Genomic DNA, 20,919 nt, shown 5'->3' with positions numbered 1-20,919 from the left:
TTTACGACGTCATAAACGTCATCTGTTGTTCTGTTAGCGTGCGCCGGGTCGCGTACCCCTTGTCATTTGAAATTTTCACAGACTCGTTATTTCTAAACATATTTTATTGATTTTTTCACTGTATATAGAGGATATGTTCCGATATTATTATCTTGTAAAATTGTGCACGTAAATTTAAAAATGTGAACAGTAGAACTGCAGTCCTATTACTTTTTGAACAACCCTCGTAGATGGTGTCCTTCATAGCTGATAGTTTATATTATAAAACTCTGTTGCATCTAAACATGAATACAAAGTTTCATAAATGGAGTTACAGAATATGAATCTAAATTAAAGTGCATTTTTATCACCGTTGTAGAATTTTGAATTACTATCCATGAACAATAATGTTGTTTATATAAACTAAAATTTAATTATCAAATCATTTATCATATTCCAAACATCGTTATTATCTGTTCCCGAGAATCGCAATCCGTTAATTAATCCAAAGTTCATAAATTAACATTCAATAAGCACTTTTAGTTTGGAAACGACCAACATCTACGATAACTCATAGTTTGGAAACAATTAATATCTATATTATAACTCATCATAGTCAAAGTATGTATATGTACAATGGTAAATGAGTAAGTTAACACAATAAGTGACTGTCAATGCTTTGCAACGAGTTCCAGTCAACAAAAATACAATTACTCAGTCTTACAGCATATCAGCAGATTGTATCTTAAAAGTTTTCCTGATTTTCATATGTACACCCTGAGCACGTGTTAAGATTTACATAAACTGTAGAAATGTTTGAGTTTTTTTGGGTATCTCCTAACTGATGGTGAACTTTCTCTAACATATCCGAGATACATTGACGTATGGAGGTGAAGGTCGGGCGGTCGTCGGGATTGATGGCCCAGCAGCGTCGCATCACCTTGTATCTACCAATGATAAGAAACGGTACAGTTTGAACTATGTATCTTTCGATGAAAACAGATTTATTGCATGTTAAAATATGCTAAACTGCGAAAGAAACACGTCTCTCATATTGAAAAAAAGAGTGATTCAAAACTAAAGGTAAATAATTTGCCTTTTAGAAAAAAGAGATATACATTGTTTTCATATAACAGCATCTTGCTTCAGCCTGATCGGATTTACAGCGCGTGACCGAGCTGGGCAGACGACAGATACTCGTACGAAAGAATTTTACCAAATATTTTTTTCCGTTTATAAATCAATATAATAGTAATGACATTCCTGGAACGCCATTCCAACTTTGGTTAAAACTGTTTTATATATTCATTTGTTTAAAGTTGGGACGAACTTACAATTGTGCCGGGCAGTATAATGGTTGAGGTAGTCGGCGCCCAGACTTGAGGTATCTCTCCATGTCCCAGTTGTCAACGGCAGCATAGGGTCGTACCCCTCGGGTCATCAATTCCCAGAGAGTGATGCCATAGGACCACTATAGAAAATCAATTAAAACACGCTTTATTAAAAAAAATTTTTTTTGAAAGCGATCTTTAACTCCTTCTTTTAATAGAATTTGCATTAATCTTCGCATTTGCAAGCCGAAAATTTGAAAATATTAAATTCAAAATTAAATATTATAATACCAAAGTGCTATAATATTACATATAGAAAATCTAATAATAATGCACATCCTGTTTGAATATAAAACCAAACGGATGAAAGCCTTCTAAATTATTTCGTATTCGTGATTGTTATTAAAACTTAAACATCACATATAATGATTTGTAACACTTGCAGACGACATCCGACTATGGAAATCCAAGGAGTAATCTTCTCTGTCACTTCAGGATAGTATTAGACCAAAAATGAACTATATCTTTCGTTCTTACCACATCAGTTTTCTCATTGAAGACACCGCCTGCTAAACTTTCAACGGCCATCCATTTAACCGGAAGTTTTGTTCCCTTACTTTGGGTGCTATAGTACGACGTTTCGTAGACATCACGTGATAACCCAAAGTCTGCGACCTTGACTTTAAAATTTGAATCAAGCCTGAAAGTCAAAGTAATGAAACCTATAATCTGAACAATTTGATAATGACATAACATTGACATTAGAAATATTTTGTTTGTTAAAATATTTACTTATATTTGAGTGATTGATTACAAAGCATTTGAAAGAATGACAGTCAATGTATGGTTATACAGGAAAGTGTAATATCTATTTCCATTTCGACATACAGTGGTTTACTTTACGTCATTTGATATACCGAGGTATTGACGTCATTGGGATAACTGATGTCTCGTCAAAGTTTTATATTGCGTGCGTATATTTCCATACTTAAGAACCCAGTCTTTCTTAAATGGGAATCAATGATTTTTGATAACATTAAAAAGTAAGCCCAGATAGAACAATGAACATAAACACTGCTTCTTACGACGTTCCCCTTTTTTATGAATGTTAAATAACTGAATATTTCACAATGGACTACCTTATATAAAAGCCCTTTCATTCAAAGCATTAAAACATTTAAGAATTGCAAACAGAGAAAATAAAGTGACAAACAGGTTCGTTCTCAAGAATAGTCGTACATACATGCAATTTCGAGCAGCCAGGTCTCTGTGTACAAACTTGAGCCCAGCGAGATATTCCATGCCTTTAGAAATGTCTAAACCAAACGAGACAAGGTCCTTAACAGTTGGTATCTGTAATAATAGAATAATAATAAATCTAATCTCAAGCCACATCTATTACGGTATGGTTTTCAACAGATAATGTTATTTGAACTTGTGGTCCAACCCTTTTTCTTTCAAAATGTATTTATATATTTTTCTCTCTATATATTTGCATTGCACATATTGTAAAAAAATTGAAAGGAATAAAATATGTTTAAACTAAACAGATTCTGATTTCCACTATAACCAGTTCACTTGAACAATACAGCTTTTTTGTAAAAAAAATAAATATATCTAATACAAACTCTGAATAAAGATTGAAATTGATTAAAATGAATTCACATATGAAAATGTATGCATATGACTGACGGTAGTACAATTCTAAGGCAAAGTAAGCAAATTCTAACATCGGCCAATATCGTAGAAAATCGGTTATTTCCGGAACGTTATTTTCTCAAAATCTTGGGCTGTTATATATATTTTGGCGGGAAAACATTGCTTACATGTTTGTCCTCGTGGAGATAAGACAGAAGATCTCCGTGCTCCATGAACGGAAGTACGACCAATGGCGTCTCCTCCGCCTCGAGACAAATCCCTATAAGCTGCATGACATTCTCGTGAGAAAAGTTCTTCATGACGTAAGCTTCCTTCAGAAATTGCAGCTGATTCATATCTCGGTGCTCGTTTTCTGCAAATAATATTTGAGCCGCGTCATGACAAAACCAACATAGTGGGTTTGCGACCAGCATGGATCCAGACCAGCCTGCGCATCCGCGCAGTCTGGTCAGGACCCATGCTGTTCGCTATCAGTTTCTCTACTTGTTATAGGGTTTGTAAGCGAACAGCATGGATCCTGATCAGACTGCGCGGATGCGCAGGCTGGTCTGGATCCATGCTGGTCGCAAACCCATAATGTTGTTTTTGTCATGACGCGGCTCATTTTTTTATATAAGATAGTATAATATCTACATCTCTATACAGCAATACCCTGGTTAAAATAACATATTATCAAGTATCTTCCCAAAGTAATTGACCCCTGGTGTGGTTTTGAAGTTTGTAACACCCGAGGTTACCCAAAATCATCTTTCCTCTTTTGGTGTTATATGATCTATACTGTGTTGTTGCGCCGTAAAACCAAACCAAACGCTAACTTTATCCTCTGCATAGCAACGCCTCGCATTGGCCCATGCCATTTCCCACCCAACTGATGGGTGTTGATTAGGACCTTTTTTATTGTACTACAGTTGAATATTATTTTAGTAAACATGCTTTTAATGTATTTATTTTTACTCTATGTATCCATTAAAAGAGTACCTAGTCTTGCATATACGACATGTTTTTGAAGGTCAATGTGAGAGTATGTTAATCTATATTTTAATTTTGAATTCAACTGTGTTTTGTTTTTGTATCTTTTTTCTTTTTGCAGAACAGAAAACACTTTGTACTTTTGGCATCCCGTGCGTCCCTGGTCGTTCAAAACATGCTCAAGCACAAGAACAAACTACCGTTTTGTGTTATAAACAACCAAAGGATCTCTTCCGCAAAATAAATGATCTTTTGATATTACTAATACTTTCACAATTGCATAACAGTTCTCTAAATTGGGTATTTCCATAACATTTAAACGAATTATAATTCTGTTTTTGGTCTGTTTGTCAAAAAAGGGATACTGTACATGTGAGGAGATGAAATAATACTTACTATGTAAAGTTTTCACAGCTACGCACACTTTATCATCGGATGTCAATAGATAGCCCTTGAATACTGAGCCGAAATTTCCTACATAACAGAAAATAATACGTTTATATGTACCTAGATATATTAAAAACAAGAAAATATCTTTTTTTTTCAACGATTAGCTATAGTTTTGGAAACACGCAACCGTTTTGTAATGACTATTGTTTTATGCTGGATTTTTTTCAGTCATTTATTGCATATCAGACCACCAACGCATGATTCACGTGTTTTTGCGTGAAGAAATATTTTATATGCAACGTGACGTGTCTGCCTTAAAACAAGTTACTTGTTTTAAATATAAACATATATTGAATCAAATTCCTTCAGAAATGCTCGTGTGTTATGATGAAGACTCTCGCTTATACCAGCATTAAATAGCAAGTCCAGTGTAGGCTTTATACTGACTGTTCCACTACTCTTGTTGCTTTAATATCTATTTGTCTCTTTTCTATCTCGATTGCAAAGAAACTGTGTAACTTACCCGAAACGCTCTCTCAAAACCAATCAATTTTAATGTGCCATTTATGTGTGTAATATGAACCAAGTACATGCAAGGCTCTAACCAACGATAGGGCTGGGACGTCAACACATTTACCATTAAATCACCGTTCCCAATGTTAAACAACAGATCTGTATTAACATAGCATTATAATACCTTGTCCTATGAGTTTGATAAGTTCCAGACAATTTCGTTTAATTAACAACTTCTCCTCCTCGAATCTCTGAATTAACGTAGTTGTCGAATCATCCATAACATCTGGTGAAAGTAAAAATGGGTTTATAATAATTGTTATAGAGAAATACATAACATTTTTTAAGATTGACAACTATAAAAATATTTAATATTTGTATGCCAACTGTCTTCGATCTTCATTTGTGTTAGCATACATTTAAAATCACGAAAATATGAATGGCTCTATCAATCAAAGTGAATTAGTAACTCACTTTCAGGCATAATGCCAATAATCAGCATGTTTTTTTTCTGCAATTTTACTACCTGGTAACAAACATAATATGTAGCTAATAATGACAGTAAAACTTAATTCGGAGCATTTCATACAGTAAAACTTCTAGTATCTACTCTACTAGATAATATATCGTTAACAAAAAAAAAATAGTTTACAATAGATATTATCCGGAACCCGGCAAAAGTGGGTTTTCCCCAGGTAATCTGTAAGTACAAACTTTTACCATTATAGCTTTAAGTTGCACTATTGTCCAACAACATTGACTTGTCACTCTTGTATTTGACCCTATAATCGGTAAATTCCGTAAACGTTACGATCTACTTGTAAATCGATATAAATATAACCAGTTGTTAAATGGTCCAAATTATAAATCCCTCTTAGCACAGTCGTTAAGGGCTTTTACTTCAAGAATATAGACTTACGTTCATACGTTCGAATCCTGAATCAGCCACTTTTATATTTTTTCTTTTCTTATTTTAAAATTGCCATTTCTCTCTTAACTCGTGCAAAACGTTTTGATTTTTATGTGTGTATTCTATCTGTGTAGTATTTTTAACTTGTATTATGAACGCGCTGTCCTTTTTATGAAAGATAATGTAAAGAAATAAAAAATAAAATGTATAAATAATCACTTCTTAAAAGGTATCCTAAAAACCAGATGAAGTAAAACGATATCAAATTAATTCTTGCAAGTAAATTTCAAAATAACTAAAACGTGGTGTTGGTAAGGTATCGAAACAGAGAACTTCAGATCAGTAGTCAGAAATCTATACCAATACACCACAACTCATTGGCGTGTGAAGTTTACAAAGATATCGATATATTCGTTAGATACCAATGTTTATCACCTGACCTTTATGGAAATTAATGAAGTGCCAGGTCAATATTGTTGGACAATACCTGTCAAACCTTTTGTTCTTATTTCCGAAGCTGTAACAGTAAAAGTTTGTTTGTACATACGGATTAGCTGGGAAAATATATATTCTTAATTACAGTTTAAGTCTATTTATCCTACAAAACGGACCCTCATCAAAGAACTAGTTAGTTAGTTAGTTACCTGTAAGCAAAGGGTCGTCAGTATAAGCGTCCGACACCGACAGACTTTGTTGTCCTCCCAGGTCTCCTAAGAAAACTCTTTGTGCTCGGTAACTGACGATAGATGGCCGGTCTCGATCAAGTCTATGGAAAAAATCATATATCAAATGATATATCAAAAAATGAGCTAATGTCTCTGAAACAGCAGATACTATCATCTTTTCACATAATGTAACATGTTTAGTTTAATGATCATTACACCATAAATAATACCAGTATTTCACCATGTGAGTTTTGTCATAAAAGAATATTCTATCACATAATACCAGCATTTCATCATGTCAAATGTGTCATATAATAATATTCTATCAAATCATACCAGTATTTCATCATGTCGATTGTATATATAATAATATTCTATCATATCATACAGTATTTCTTCATGTCAATTGTGTCATAATAATATTCTATCATATCATAAAAGTATTTCATCGTGTCAAATGTCATATAATATCTATCATATGATACTAGTATTTAATCATTCAATTGTGTCATAATATATCATCAATCATACAGATTTCATCATGTCAAATGTGTCATATATAATATTCTATCAATCATACCAGTATTCATCATGTCAATTGTTAATATAATAATATTCTGTCATATCATACCAGTATTTCATCATGTCAATTGTGTCATATAATAATATTCTATCATAATCATGTATATCATCAGTCAATTGTTTCATTATAACATTATCATATCATAAAGTATGCAATAATAATAATTCTATCTATCAAACCAGTATTTCATCATCAGTCTGTCATATATGATATTCTATCATACTATTCAAAAAGTATCATCATGTGTGCATATAATAATATTCATCTATCTATCATATCATAAAAGTTATTTCATCATGTCAATTGTGTCATATAATAATATTCTATCATATCATAAAAGTATTTCATCAAGTCAATTGTGTCATATAATAATATTCTATCATATAATACCAGTATTTCATCATGTCAATTGTATAATATAATAATATTCTATCATATCATACCAGTATTTCATCATTTCAATTGTGTCATATAATAATATTCTATCATATCATAAAAATATTTCATCGTGTCAAAATGTCATATAATACCAGTATTTCATCATGTCAATTGTGTAATATAATGATATTCTATCATATCATAAAAGTATTTCATCAAGTCAATTGTGTCATATAATAATATTCTATCATATAATACCAGTATTTCATCATGTCAATTGTATAATATAATAATATTCTATCATATCATACCAGTATTTCATCATTTCAATTGTGTCATATTATAATATTCTATCATATCATAAAAATATTTCATCATGTCAATTGTGTCATATAATACCAGTATTTCATCATGTCAATTGTGTCATATGATAATATTCAATCATATAATACCAGTTTTTCTGCATGTCAATTGTGTCATATAATAATATTCTATCATATCATAAATGTATTTCATCGTGTCAAAATGTCATATAATATGTTCTTTCATATAATACTGGTATTTCAATCATGTCAATTGTGTCGTATAATAATATTCTATCATATCATACCAGTATTTTGCATGTCAATTGTGTCATATAATAATATTCTATCATATCATACAAGTATTTCATCATGTCAAATGTGACATATAATAATATTCTATCAAATCATACCAGTATTTCATCATGTCAGTTGTGTCATATAATAATATTCTATCATATCATACCAGTATTTCATCATGTCAATTGTGTCATATTATAATATTCTATCATATAATACCAGTATTTCATCATGTCAATTGTGTCATATAATAATATTCTATCATATAATACCAGTATTTCATCATGTCAATTGTGTCATACAATAATATTCTATCATATCATACCAGTATTTCATCATGTCAATTGTGTCATATAATAATATTCTATCATATCATAAAATATTTCATCATGTCAATTGTGTCATATAATACCAGTATTTCATCATGTCAATTGTGTCATATTATAATATTCTATCATATCATACCAGTATTTCATCATGTCAATTGTGTCATATAATAATATTCTATCATATCATACCAGTATTTCATCATGTCAATTGTGTCATATAATAATATTCTATCATATCATAAAAGTATTTCATCGTGTCAAAATGTCATATAATAATATTCTTTCATATAATACTGGTATTTTAATCATGTCAATTGTGTCGTATAATAATATTCTATCATATCATACCAGTATTTCATCATGTCAATTGTGTCATATAATAATATTCTATCATATCATACCAGTATTTCATCATGTCAATTGTGTCATAAATAATATTCTATCATATCATACAAGTATTTCATCATGTCAATTGTGACATATAATAATATTCTATCATATCATACCAGTATTTCATCATGTCAATTGTGTCATATAATAATATTCTATCATATCATACCAGTATTTCATCATGTCAATTGTGTCATATAATAATATTCTATCATATCATACCAGTATTTCATCATGTCAATTGTGTCATATAATAATATTCTATCATATCATACAAGTATTTCATCATGTCAAATGTGACATATAATAATATTCTATCAAATCATACCAGTATTTCATCATGTCAGTTGTGTCATATAATAATATTCTATCATTATCATACCAGTTTTTCATCATGTCAATTGTGTCGTATTATTATATTCTATCTTATCATACCAGTATTTCATCATGTCAATTGTGTCATATAATAATATTCTATCATATCATACAAGTATTTCATCATGTCAATTGTGTCATATAATAATATTCTATCAAATCATACCAGTATTTCATCATGTCAGTTGTGTCATATAATAATATTCTATCATATCATACCAGTATTTCATCATGTCAATTGTGTCATACAATAATATTCTATCATATAAAACCAGTGTTTCATCATGTCAATTGTGTCATGAATAATATTCTGTCATTTCATACCAGTATTTCATCATGTCAAATGTGACATATAATTATATTCCATCTAATCATACCAGTATTTCATCATGTCAGTTGTGTCATATAATAATATTCTATCATATCTTACCATAAAAATATTTCATCATGTCAATTGTGTCATATAATGATATTCTATCATATCATACCAGTATTTCATCATGTCAATTGTGTCGTATTATTATATTCTATCTTATCATACCAGTATTTCATCATGTCAATTGTGACATATAATAATATTCTATCAAATCATACAAGTATTTCATCATGTCAAATGTGACATATAATAATATTCTATCAAATCATACCAGTATTTCATCATGTCAATTGTGTCATATAATAATATTCTATCATTATCATACCAGTTTTTCATCATGTCAATTGTGTCGTATTATTATATTCTATCTTATCATGCCACTATTTCATCATGTCAATTGTGTCATATAATAATATTCTATCATTTCATATTAGTATTTCATTAGTCAATCTGTCATATCGTTTTTATATCATATCATACTAATATTTCATCCTGTCGATTTCTTTAAAATCATTCCAGTATTTTAATAATGTCAATTTGTTATATCACATTCTATCATTTCAAACTTTATGTCAATATGTCATGATATATTATATCATACTTATATTTCATCATATCAATTTTGTCATATCATATTCTATCAAATCATACTAGTCTTTCATTAATCAGTTTTGTAATATCGTATTATACCATATCCTACTAGTATTTCATCATGTCAATTTCGTCATATCATTTTACTGCATATTATACTAGTATTTTATGATGTTATTTTATCATATCGTTTTTAATAAATTGAAATATAGGTATACTTTATTTCACCGTGATTTATCATATACAATATATATATTTATGTATATATATATATATATATAACTTTTTTTAATTCAAGTTCTATCGTATTATGCTGTGTCCTAGGGGGTGTATTTTAAAAGTTCTTTTAATTCTTTAAGCTGCTGGAAACGAAAGCCACCGTTAAGAAACCGGCTAATTGCACATACGAGCATGTGGAGTAGGATCTATACTGTTAAGTAACACATTATTTTTTTTTTGTATTTTGATACGGGCCTCTTTCATTATGAATAGAAATATGGATTGAAATCTGTTTAAATCTTAATAGAATCTTCCGAATTAAAAGCAGGTCAAATCTGTAACACAACGTATGTATGTTAAGGGTGAATTATCTTAACTTTTGTTATATTACATTAAATCATTTTAAGTTGTTGTTGTTTTTATATATATATAGCCATAATCATTATATTTCATAGAAATATGTTTCATACAATACAAAAATGCAGACAAATATTTACAGATAAAATCTCTAGTCTTATACACACCTGTGCTGACTATGCTTGAAGATTTTGAATATTTTTCGTCTGCACGCAAATGATGCGACTACAAGGAAGACGACAACGCTAGAAAGGGAGATAATAAGCGCTAAATTTTCCGAACTTTCTGGTTTCATTGTTGCCTCCCCTGGCTTTGTGGACTGTAAGGACTGCGTTGTTTCCGTGGTCATGGTTATAAGGTCACTATAGTCGGAACTAGGAGATGTCGTGTCGTTGTAGTCAGTTTCAAAGACGACAAAGCCTGGATAGTATACCAAATTGCTTCCAAAACGTATCTGAAAATTCAAATTTAAAGTTTAGGGATAAAAAGCGTAATAAACTTAAAAAAACAACAACATAAAAACGAAGCCAAGGCTGTTTGGGTGGCGTGTCACCATTTTAAATCATCATCACAACTCATAACCATCATCATCATCATCACCATCATCATCATCATCATCATTTTTTTAAGTATTATTATTTTAATCATTATTATTATTATTATTATTATTTTAAACAAAGGAGGTTTAGTTTATAATTAAATATTGCATGGAGTTTTCGGACAGGTATTTCGGTTGACATTTATACCAGTCTTGTATATCTATTGTAGATGCATTATTGACGAGACGGTTCAGCGCTTACGCTTTCGGATTCCGTTTCCAGACATTCAAATTTGTCCAGTACAGTGAAGTACATATACATTGTGAAGCCTACGTCTGTCCGATAGAGGATATTATTGTTGTTTCATAATTATCATCAAAATTATCACCATGTTCACCAACCCTATCATCATCATCATCATCATCATCATCATCATAATCATCATCATCATCATCATCATCATCATCATCACTAAAGTTATTTCCATTACAATTTATTACCATTACAATTTATTAGTCATCGTTGTTGTTGTTGCTATCTTATTCAAATCATTTATTGAAAAATAGTGATATAAAATGTATAATTGTATATAGATTGTTTTTAATGTCATATTTTGAAAGTCTTTCGGACCTTTCTTATTATCCTTGATTGAAAGATCATAGTATTGCTAAAGTGCTAAAGGACATGCGATTTGAATATAATAAAATTAGAGATACCGAAATATGATGTGAGGTTTTGTTTTTTGCTATTTTGCATTCCATCTTGTTGTCTGATAAAGTATCTATTTTTAGATGTCCATTTGTGTCAGAGGTCACGCGAATTTCTGATTTGTCTATAGATGTAAACCCTTTTCCCTGAAAAAAAAAAGAAATAGGTAGTTAACAATTTTTTTTAAGATAATTGCATGCGTTTTTTATTGACCGCACATAGAAAAGAGAATGTTTCTGTGACAAAATTGCACGCCATACCAAACAATATTTCGACGATTTGAGTAGTGGTAAATTGTTTCAAATTGAAACGTAAACTGACTTTTAATTTCATTACGAACCATATAGTGTTATCAAGTTATTTACTTACTAAACCACAATTGATTCATTACCTCTAACCCGATGTTTTACCCTTATAATTAAAGTTGATGTAGCCTTTTATTAAGAAAATGTTAATATCTTAATGAGCCATGTCACGACAAAACCAACATGCATCCGCGCAGTCTGATCAGGATCCATGCTGTGCGCTTACAAACCCTATAACAAGTAGAGAAACTGATAGCGAACAGCATTGATCCTGATCAGACTGCGCGGAAGCGCAGGCTGGTCTGGATCCATGCTGGTCGCAAACCCACTATGTTGGTTTTGTCATGACGCGGCTCTAATTTCTTATATACTTACGCTTATTATTAACGTTGACGTGTCTCTATTTATCATCTTAGAATAGATAACAGGGTCGTGCATCACCGTCAAGTTTATAATCGAGTAACTCCTCAGTTGAAATGGTACAACAAGAGGCCTTAACGACAAGGCAAACGATACGGAATTTGGAATTGAAGTTGAGACTGGAGGGGTCACGCATTTAAGGCTTTTGGTGCTGAGCACACTAACGTTACATTTCATCGAAACCTGTAAAATGATAAACTAACCGATTAGAGACTGTTCAGTACTGTGTACAATACGGGAAATATTTTGACGGATACCAAGATCTAGTTGGATATATCATTTATTATATACATATAAATGAAATGTTGAGAAATATTGATGAAATAAAACGTGTATTTTCAATTTCCGTATTTCCACTGTATTTTTTTTTCACTGCAATGAAACATATTTGCCGTATTTTCAATGGTGTCTTGCCTTTCTTCAAAATACAGCCAATTTACAGAATGTAAGGCGAAGTCTTACCAATTGTCATGTCAATAAAGATAAAAATGTATAAAATAAACAGAAAATTCAAGTTTTTTTTTCTATAAATACAGAATTTATTTTCATCTAGTGGTATAAAAGTGATCATATTTCACTCGTGGCTACCTCAACTCATGAACTATTTATTTTCATACAACTCGATGAAAGTAAGTCCTGTATTTATAGAAAAAACTTTAATAGTCTCTATTTAAAGATCCTGTATGTGGTAATTGAGGTTGTATACCACACTTAAGTGAAATTATATATATGTATATAATTAATATGCTTATAAAACAATTTTCAAACATAGAAAAATATGTAAAATATGTACTCATATTACATGTAATCACTAAAATATATGCATTCTTTTCTTATTGAAAAATTTGACTTAGACTTTATAGAAAAAAATTTTTTAATTACCTCCCTTTATTTACATGAAATGTTAAGCTACAGTCTCACTTACATCCCGGCAGAGCCCCGGTAGACGTCCGGGGTGATCCGGGAACGACCGGGGTACGACCGGGAACAACCGGAGTACATCCGTAACTCTGCCGGCAACGTCCTGGATGATCCGGGATGATCCGGGAACATCCGGCATTCGATCCCGGATGGAATAAAATATTTAATATCACCGGGATGGTCCGGGATGATCCGGGAAGGTATAGCTTTGCCGGCTTCATCCTTAGCTCTGCCGGGAACGACCGGGGTTATACCGGGGAAGCACCGTAGCTCTGCCGGCACAAACCGGGGATGATCCGGGGTATGATATAGCCGGTAGAGCTACGGTAGAGCTACGGTAGAGCCCCGGAAAATGCCGGCAGAGCCCCGGCAACTACAGGCAGAGCCCCGGATGATAAAGGTAGAGTTACGGTTGATCCCGGTAGAGCCCCGGCAAAGCCCGGATCATTTCAAAAGAATAACGACAATTTGCGATGATTGCACTTGCTGGTATTAAAACCCCTCTCATTTCCCTTCTATCCAGTATGGCATCAGGATTTTTCAGAAAATCATCATGAATAACTATTCTGGTACAATAGATATTATACTAAATAAAAATTATGTATCAATGTTATCATTTTCGGGCGTTTTCAATCCACCGGGGTTCTACCGGGGCTCTGCCTGGATCGTCCTGGGCTCTGCCGGGGCTCTGCCTGGATCGACCGGGGCTCTGCCTGGGTCAACCGGGGCTCTTCCGGCGTCATCCGGGAACGACCGGGGAAGCACCGGCATGAACCGTAGCTGCACCTGGGCTCTGCCTGGATGATCCGGAGCGCATCCTGGGTGATTAGTTGAGAACTACCGTAGTGCTGCCGGGGTAAGTGTGACCGCAACAATAATTTCACCCCGGATCGTCCCGGATCATCCCGGTAACTTACCGGGATGATCCTCGGCTCTGCCGGGAGTAAGTGAGACTGAGGCTTTAAATTCGGTAATATCTTTATAAATAATGCTTTTTGGAACTTGATTAAAATTGATAAATCTTAATTTGAGCGTCATATTTATGATACAAGACCATACAAAAATTGTGTTATAGGATCTTTAATAAGGGTGGGGGTTTATTAGCTGGAGAGGAAAATTATACAATTACTGACTAATGAGCCATGGCATATGATGATATATTATTAGTTATTAAGATTTTTGATAAGTTATATGACCCTATATAAACGGTTGTTTTCAAATATAACCTGAGCCCATAGATTTTTCAATGAAAAACGACGTTATGTACAACGTGCAGTATTATAATCAAAGAAATAATGTCATGTTGACCGAGGGACATAGCTAGTATAATATTAACCGCTTATAAATGAAATTGGTCTGTAAAGTTGGACGATGAAGTTTCGGTGCGTTTACTTTTGCAAATATCCAAATATTCTGAAAAAAAATACATTCATGGAATTTTCTAGTAAAAAAAGTAAAGGGGAGCATATATATACTAAATCGAGTTTATTTTATGAGTGGTTTCGCCAGGCCTTACTGCTTTGTTTATTGGCAATGATGATAGAGTAGTTATCGAATACTTGTTGGCTGTAATATTAAAAACTTTTAAATTATTATTTGATTAAGGACGGATCTTAATATAAATCGGCGGATGAAGTAACGAAATCCGGAAGCGAAAGTGTTGATGAGTCAATGATGGAAACGGATGTGAAACGGATATTCATTTCAAACAATAAGATTTTTTGTTGCCGGTTGTATCGTTATCCTATAGTAAAGGATTACCGGATTCGTGCTGGTATTAACCTGATGGTATTAGAGTTTTAATATAATTTTACCGATTCACGATATTGTTTAGGCTTATTAATACTTGATACTTCTGACAAATAATCCAAATTTTTAAAATACTTTATTTAACATGAGTTATTAAGTAAATGACTCTATTACAGATACATTTGAAGGTAATCAAGTCATTTAATGACTTAGTTGTAATAGCTTTGTATTTCTTTTTTCTTAATGTCGTTAGGTTGATTTTACGTTGTAGAGAAACCTGGTGACTGTTCACATAAAATAGGTACAAAAGAAATTTTGCTATTTAATATTGATTTTTAATTAATCATTACGGTAGATTCAATTAAAAAATCGAACCTGTGCTCCTAATGACGTATTCTGGTTGATCGTTGTCAAATAATAACTGTCCTGTACCGCCAGATCGTCTGCCTCAATTTTAATTTTAATCCCTCCACTAAAATTTACATAATCAAATCAATAAAACAGTATACAAGAAAGCAAGATATTTGTGTACAAAATAAATTTAACCCCTTTTAAATATTAAATGAAATTCTAACATAAAGCTCTATTAAACATTTATCAAACAAATACTAAGTTTTTGAATGCTATTAACACATTGTCCTATAGTGTCAACACAAACATTAAACGCACCTAGGGCGAAAGGTTCCAACTTTTTACACGCACGTAACTTCATTTATTCACAAATATATTACTTTTATTACTTTAAGCATATATGTATATGACGGCATACAGCTCAATGACAGAATTAAGATGGGAAAAAGAACAAAAACAGACATAAGAAGGAAAAAGCACAATGACATAAATAAGATGGAAAAAAGCACAACAACAGAATTAAGATGGACAAAAGAACAATAACAGAATTAAGATGGACAAAAGAAAAATGACAATAATAAGATGGACAAAAGAACAAAAACAGAAATAAGATGGAAAAAGCACAATGACATAAATAAGATGGAAAAAGTACAATGACATAAATAAGATGGAAAAAAGCACAACGACAGAATTAAGATGGACAAAAGAACAATGACATAATTAAGATGGACAAAAGAATATGACAAAAATAAGATGGACAAAACAATAATGACAAAATAAGATGGACAAAAGAACAATGACAGAAATAAGATGAACAAATGAACAATGACATAATTAAGATGGACAAAAGAACAACGACAGAATTAAGATGGACAAAAGAACAATGACAAAAATAAGATGGACAAAAGAACAATAACAGAAATAAGATGGACAAAAGAACAATGACAGAAATAAGATGGGAAAAAAGAACAATGACAGAAATAAGATGGACAAATGAACAATGACAGAAATAAGATGATCATAAGAACAATGACAGAAATAAGATGGACAAATGAACAATGACAGAAATAAGATGGACAAAAGAACAATGACAGAAATAAGATGAACAAAAGAACAATGACAGAATTAAGATGGACAAAAGAACAACGACAAAATTAAAATGGAAAAAAGAACAATTACAAAAATAAGATGGACAAAAGAACAATAACAGAAATAAGATGGACAAAAGAACAATGACAGAAATAAGATGGGAAAAAAGAACAATGACAGAAATAAGATGGACAAATGAACAATGACAGAAATAAGATGGACATAAGAACAATGACAGAAATAAGATGGACATAAGAACAATGACAGAAATAAGATGGAAAAAAGAACAATGACAGAAATAAGATGGACAAAAGATTAATGACAAAAATAAGATGGACAAAAGAACAATGACAGAAATAAGATGGACAAATGAACAATGACAGAAATAAGATGGGAAAAAGAACAATGACAGAAATAAGATGGACAAATGAACAATGACAGAAATAAGATGGACATAAGAACAATGGCAGAAATAAGATGGAAAAAAGAACAATGGCAGAAATAAGATGGACAAATGAACAATGACAGAAATAAGATGGACATAAGAACAATGACAGAAATAAGATGGACAAAAGAACAATGACAGAAATAAGATGGAAAAAAGCATAATGACATAATATAATGGACAAATGAACAATGACAGAATATGATTGACAAAAGCATAATTTCAGAAATAATATGGGAGAAAGCACAATGACAGAAATCTGATGGACAAAAGAACAATGACAGAAATATAATGGACAAAAGAACAATTACGGAAATAATATGGACAAAACAACAATGACAGAAATACGATGCAATGTTATACCTTTCAATCGTTTTGATTGGATGTACACGTGTTGGCACCAGCGTCTTCCGGTAGGTAAAAGGAAAATGAAAATATTTTCCATCCAGGTGAACATTCATAGTTACATTATGAGAATCCCTGCCATAATCGAAGGGTGGGACTTCACAAATAAGGTAAAACTCACTGACCACACTGTAGAAGACACGGGAATAGAGTTGTCATAAAACAAAGTGTTGCTTTTAAAGTATGAAAAGGCTAAGTGAATCTATCAGGCTTGGTTTATTTGTTTTCTAGCATTTATCAGCTGTATGTGATATAAGATCTTGGTTTATACAGAATTTATTTTAGTTCGATTGTGCAGAAAGCTATAAGCTTATAGACACACTTTCGAATTTGTTCCTGGAACAAATAAGTACTGAGCAAAGAGTGTTAAGTTTCTTCCTCAAGGAAACAGCGACTTGTCCCTGGCGGGGTTTGAACTCATATGGCTAGCGATAATAACATTTATCTTATGAATTATGGCTCATACACTATAATCTAGCATCAGTTTAAAAAATAGCCATTCCACGGTTCAAGTAAACTTAATTCATTTGGCCTAAAGCCAATAGAATGAAAGAATATTGTTGTTTTTATACAAGAATTATGTTTATTTTTTTTTGAATGAATAGCTTTGTGATAAAATGAACGGAAATGACGCTCAACGAAAGTGTCAAGTAGTGTTGTCGTACTCCCTGGGAATGTTGCAATGAATTGTCTGTCAACATACACTTTTAGTTCCCTTTTAGTTAATTCAAGTAATACACAATCTGATTGGAGAACAAAATACAGACAATAAGCCAATAAATAATACTAGAATCTTAATGTTGCATTAAACAAGTTTTAACATAGCATTACCGTAAATTGGTGCACGGGCTGTTTTTAATAAGTACACTTGTGTTTGAAGCCAAATCTAAGTTTGTTCCATGGATTTCGACAAAGGTGCCACCTTTTATGTCGGCTGACGTTGGTTGAATGTATGAAGCCGTTAATTGCTTCTCCTGTAGAAAAGATAAAACAAATATAGCAAGTTTTATGGTGGCTGATTTGGTAAACTTTGCGCGTTGCGTTGTCGCTAGCGACAACACAACCTATATCGCCTTTTGGTCTTGTCGTCTTGTCGCTAGCGAAACGAGTCAAACGGCACATTGTCGCACTGTCGTTTTGTCGTCCTATCTTCAGCTAAGCACGCCAAACGGCGTGTTGTCATAAGGCGCGTTGTTGCGATATCGTCCTGTCGCTTGACTTATAAGCCAATCCTTCGATTTGAGCCGAGCGACAATGTGACATCGCGATAACATGCCGCACGACAACGCGCCGTTTGGTTAGCATCGTTAGCGACAGGACGACAAGATGAAAGTCCGACAACACGCCGTTTGGCGCTTTGTAGTACTGTCGCTAGCGACACACAAAAGCGTTCCAATTCAGCACCATACGTATGCGCCAAATGTAAATAAAATATACACCAATAATATACTACGTCAAAATATTTCTTATTGATAAATTTCACAAGCTATTTATCTGTTTACATTTTTATTGCAACATTTTTAGCCTGAATATACACCCCATAATTGTTAGAAAATTAATGCTTGTTTAATTGCAGACATCAGAGAAACACGAAGTTTCGCTGATAATTAATTTGGCAAAACTAGGATGATAAAAATAAAAACAATGATCTAAAAAGCACCGTAATAAAAATATAAAAAATAACAGTAAATATTCTCCATTTTTCCTTCTTTAATTAATAACGAATTGAAAGTGAGGGGGAGATAATTATTACATTTAAATCTATCTCTGTGACAGCGTCATCACATAAGGAACGTTCCACACAATACTGTTGACGGGTAGGTTCCTTCACTTTACACCAAACACAGTCACTGGTATCTCTAACGCACATCGTCATGTTTTTGTTCATCGAACAGTTTCTCGTTTTCAAGGACACAATCTAAATACAGATTTGAGCCGTGTCATAACAAAACCAACATAATGGGTTTGCAACCAGCATGGATCCAGACCAGCCTGCGCATCCGCGTAGTCTGATGAGGAGCCATGCTGTTCGCTTACAAACCCTATTACAAGTAGAGAAACTGATAGTGCAGGCTGGTCTGGATCCATGCTGGTCGCAAACCCATTATGTTGGTTTTGTCATGACACGGCACATTTATTGACGTATGTAAAAAAACAGAAAAGAAATAAAGTTCTCGAACAAAAGCTATCCTATGTAAAATAATGCAGTAGACAGAAGCATATAGCGACAACAAAACATCGTATAAATGCAAGCTAACACTCATATTGGGTGATTGTTTATTGACTCAATTAGATATTTTATTTCCTGGGTATATACTTACACAATATTTTAGTCTTGAATATAAACATCGTAAAATCTAAGAATGAGAATTTCGCACCACAGTGTTGTTTTTCAGGAAAGCAATGGTGCTGAATTCTAAGTTTATATAGAATTTATTTTAGTGCATGTACTTCTTATATACAACTGCTTGCGCCTGATGTGGATCGAACCCATGCAGCTTAGTATATACATGTACTTAGATCGTGCCGCCACAAATATTGTCTTTTTGAATATCTTTATCGGGTATGGGTATATAACAATTATTCTAATAAGATGTAAAAGAAAGTTTATTTTCAGGAAAGCATTGCAATTCAATTTATATAGATTTTTGTTACATGACTTCTAATACAATTTCAGCTGATATCAACCCACAGTAGTTTATAAGACTAGATGTGCAATTGTTTTTGAATCTATCGGTCAGAAAACAATATTCTAATAAGGAACACATAACATTAAAATTTCCAAATTACGATGAATATCATTTAATAATGAATGCTATTTTTCTGTCATCCATTTAATACTTAGATAAATCGATTGCTGCAATATGGAATATATGTGTTTGTTAAAACTAGGTCTAGTTTCCTATTGCAGAAAAACACCGACTAACTAGATTATCATCTGCTTCGTTTTAATTTTGATCAGAATTATATATAATTATATGAATTCTTCTCTAATAATTGTATTATATTCTCGCTGATTTAAGATGATTATATTGGCCAAAATTGCAAAAATACTAAAAAAACGGTTTCATCAATTGACATAATCATAAGTTTCAATTTATATATTAAACCGAATTCATAATGTGTGCAGTAGCGGCGGTAACCTGACTGTATTATAAAGAATAACTCAATATGCTTTAAAGTCATATAATTGTAATTGTATTTTCGGTTCATAACCATCACAAGCCGGTGCTAGATTGTATATAATATGGTGCAATTATCATTTTCTCCTACGAACAGATTTGTTCAAACCGAGTCAATTTTGCGATTTTCAACAACTTTTTCTATCTTTTGCCCTTCTGTGATTTTTAGATCTTGAAGGTTTTACCAGT

The 20,919-nt window shown here is 32.2% G+C and overlaps 1 protein-coding gene across 1 annotated transcript; it reads right to left on the bottom strand.

Annotated features, from left to right (window-relative positions):
* Positions 1-232: 232 nt before the first annotated feature.
* LOC132732697 (hepatocyte growth factor receptor-like) lies at positions 233-19,491 on the bottom strand. Its single transcript, XM_060719169.1, has 15 exons — positions 19,302-19,491; positions 18,380-18,522; positions 17,507-17,677; positions 15,634-15,730; positions 12,544-12,771; positions 11,872-12,009; positions 10,784-11,070; positions 6,396-6,517; positions 5,026-5,127; positions 4,335-4,412; positions 3,137-3,321; positions 2,554-2,663; positions 1,848-2,010; positions 1,314-1,450; positions 233-926 (listed from the first exon to the last, which is right to left on the bottom strand). Exons 1-15 carry the CDS (start codon positions 19,434-19,436, stop codon positions 725-727), a joined length of 2,298 nt encoding a protein of 765 aa, XP_060575152.1. The 5' UTR covers positions 19,437-19,491; the 3' UTR covers positions 233-724.
* Between the last annotated feature and the right edge of the window lie 1,428 nt (positions 19,492-20,919).

Source organism: Ruditapes philippinarum, unplaced genomic scaffold (assembly GCF_026571515.1).
Source record: "Ruditapes philippinarum isolate M1 unplaced genomic scaffold, ASM2657151v2 ctg987_1_1_1_1, whole genome shotgun sequence".
Taxonomy (NCBI): domain Eukaryota; kingdom Metazoa; phylum Mollusca; class Bivalvia; order Venerida; family Veneridae; genus Ruditapes; species Ruditapes philippinarum.
The sequence above is the reverse complement of the archived record's forward strand: the minus strand, read 5'-3'. Positions and strand labels throughout refer to the sequence as shown.

Coding starts and splice junctions, on each gene's coding strand:
- LOC132732697 (XM_060719169.1), bottom strand. CDS start 19,436: ATGAACAAAAACATGACGATGTGCGTTAGAGATACCAGTGACTGTGTT. Junction 17,678..18,379: donor AGCCCGTGCACCAATTTACG/GTAATGCTATGT, acceptor TGTCTTCTACAG/TGTGGTCAGTGAGTTTTACC. Junction 927..1,313: donor TTATACTGCCCGGCACAATT/GTAAGTTCGTCC, acceptor TATCATTGGTAG/ATACAAGGTGATGCGACGCT.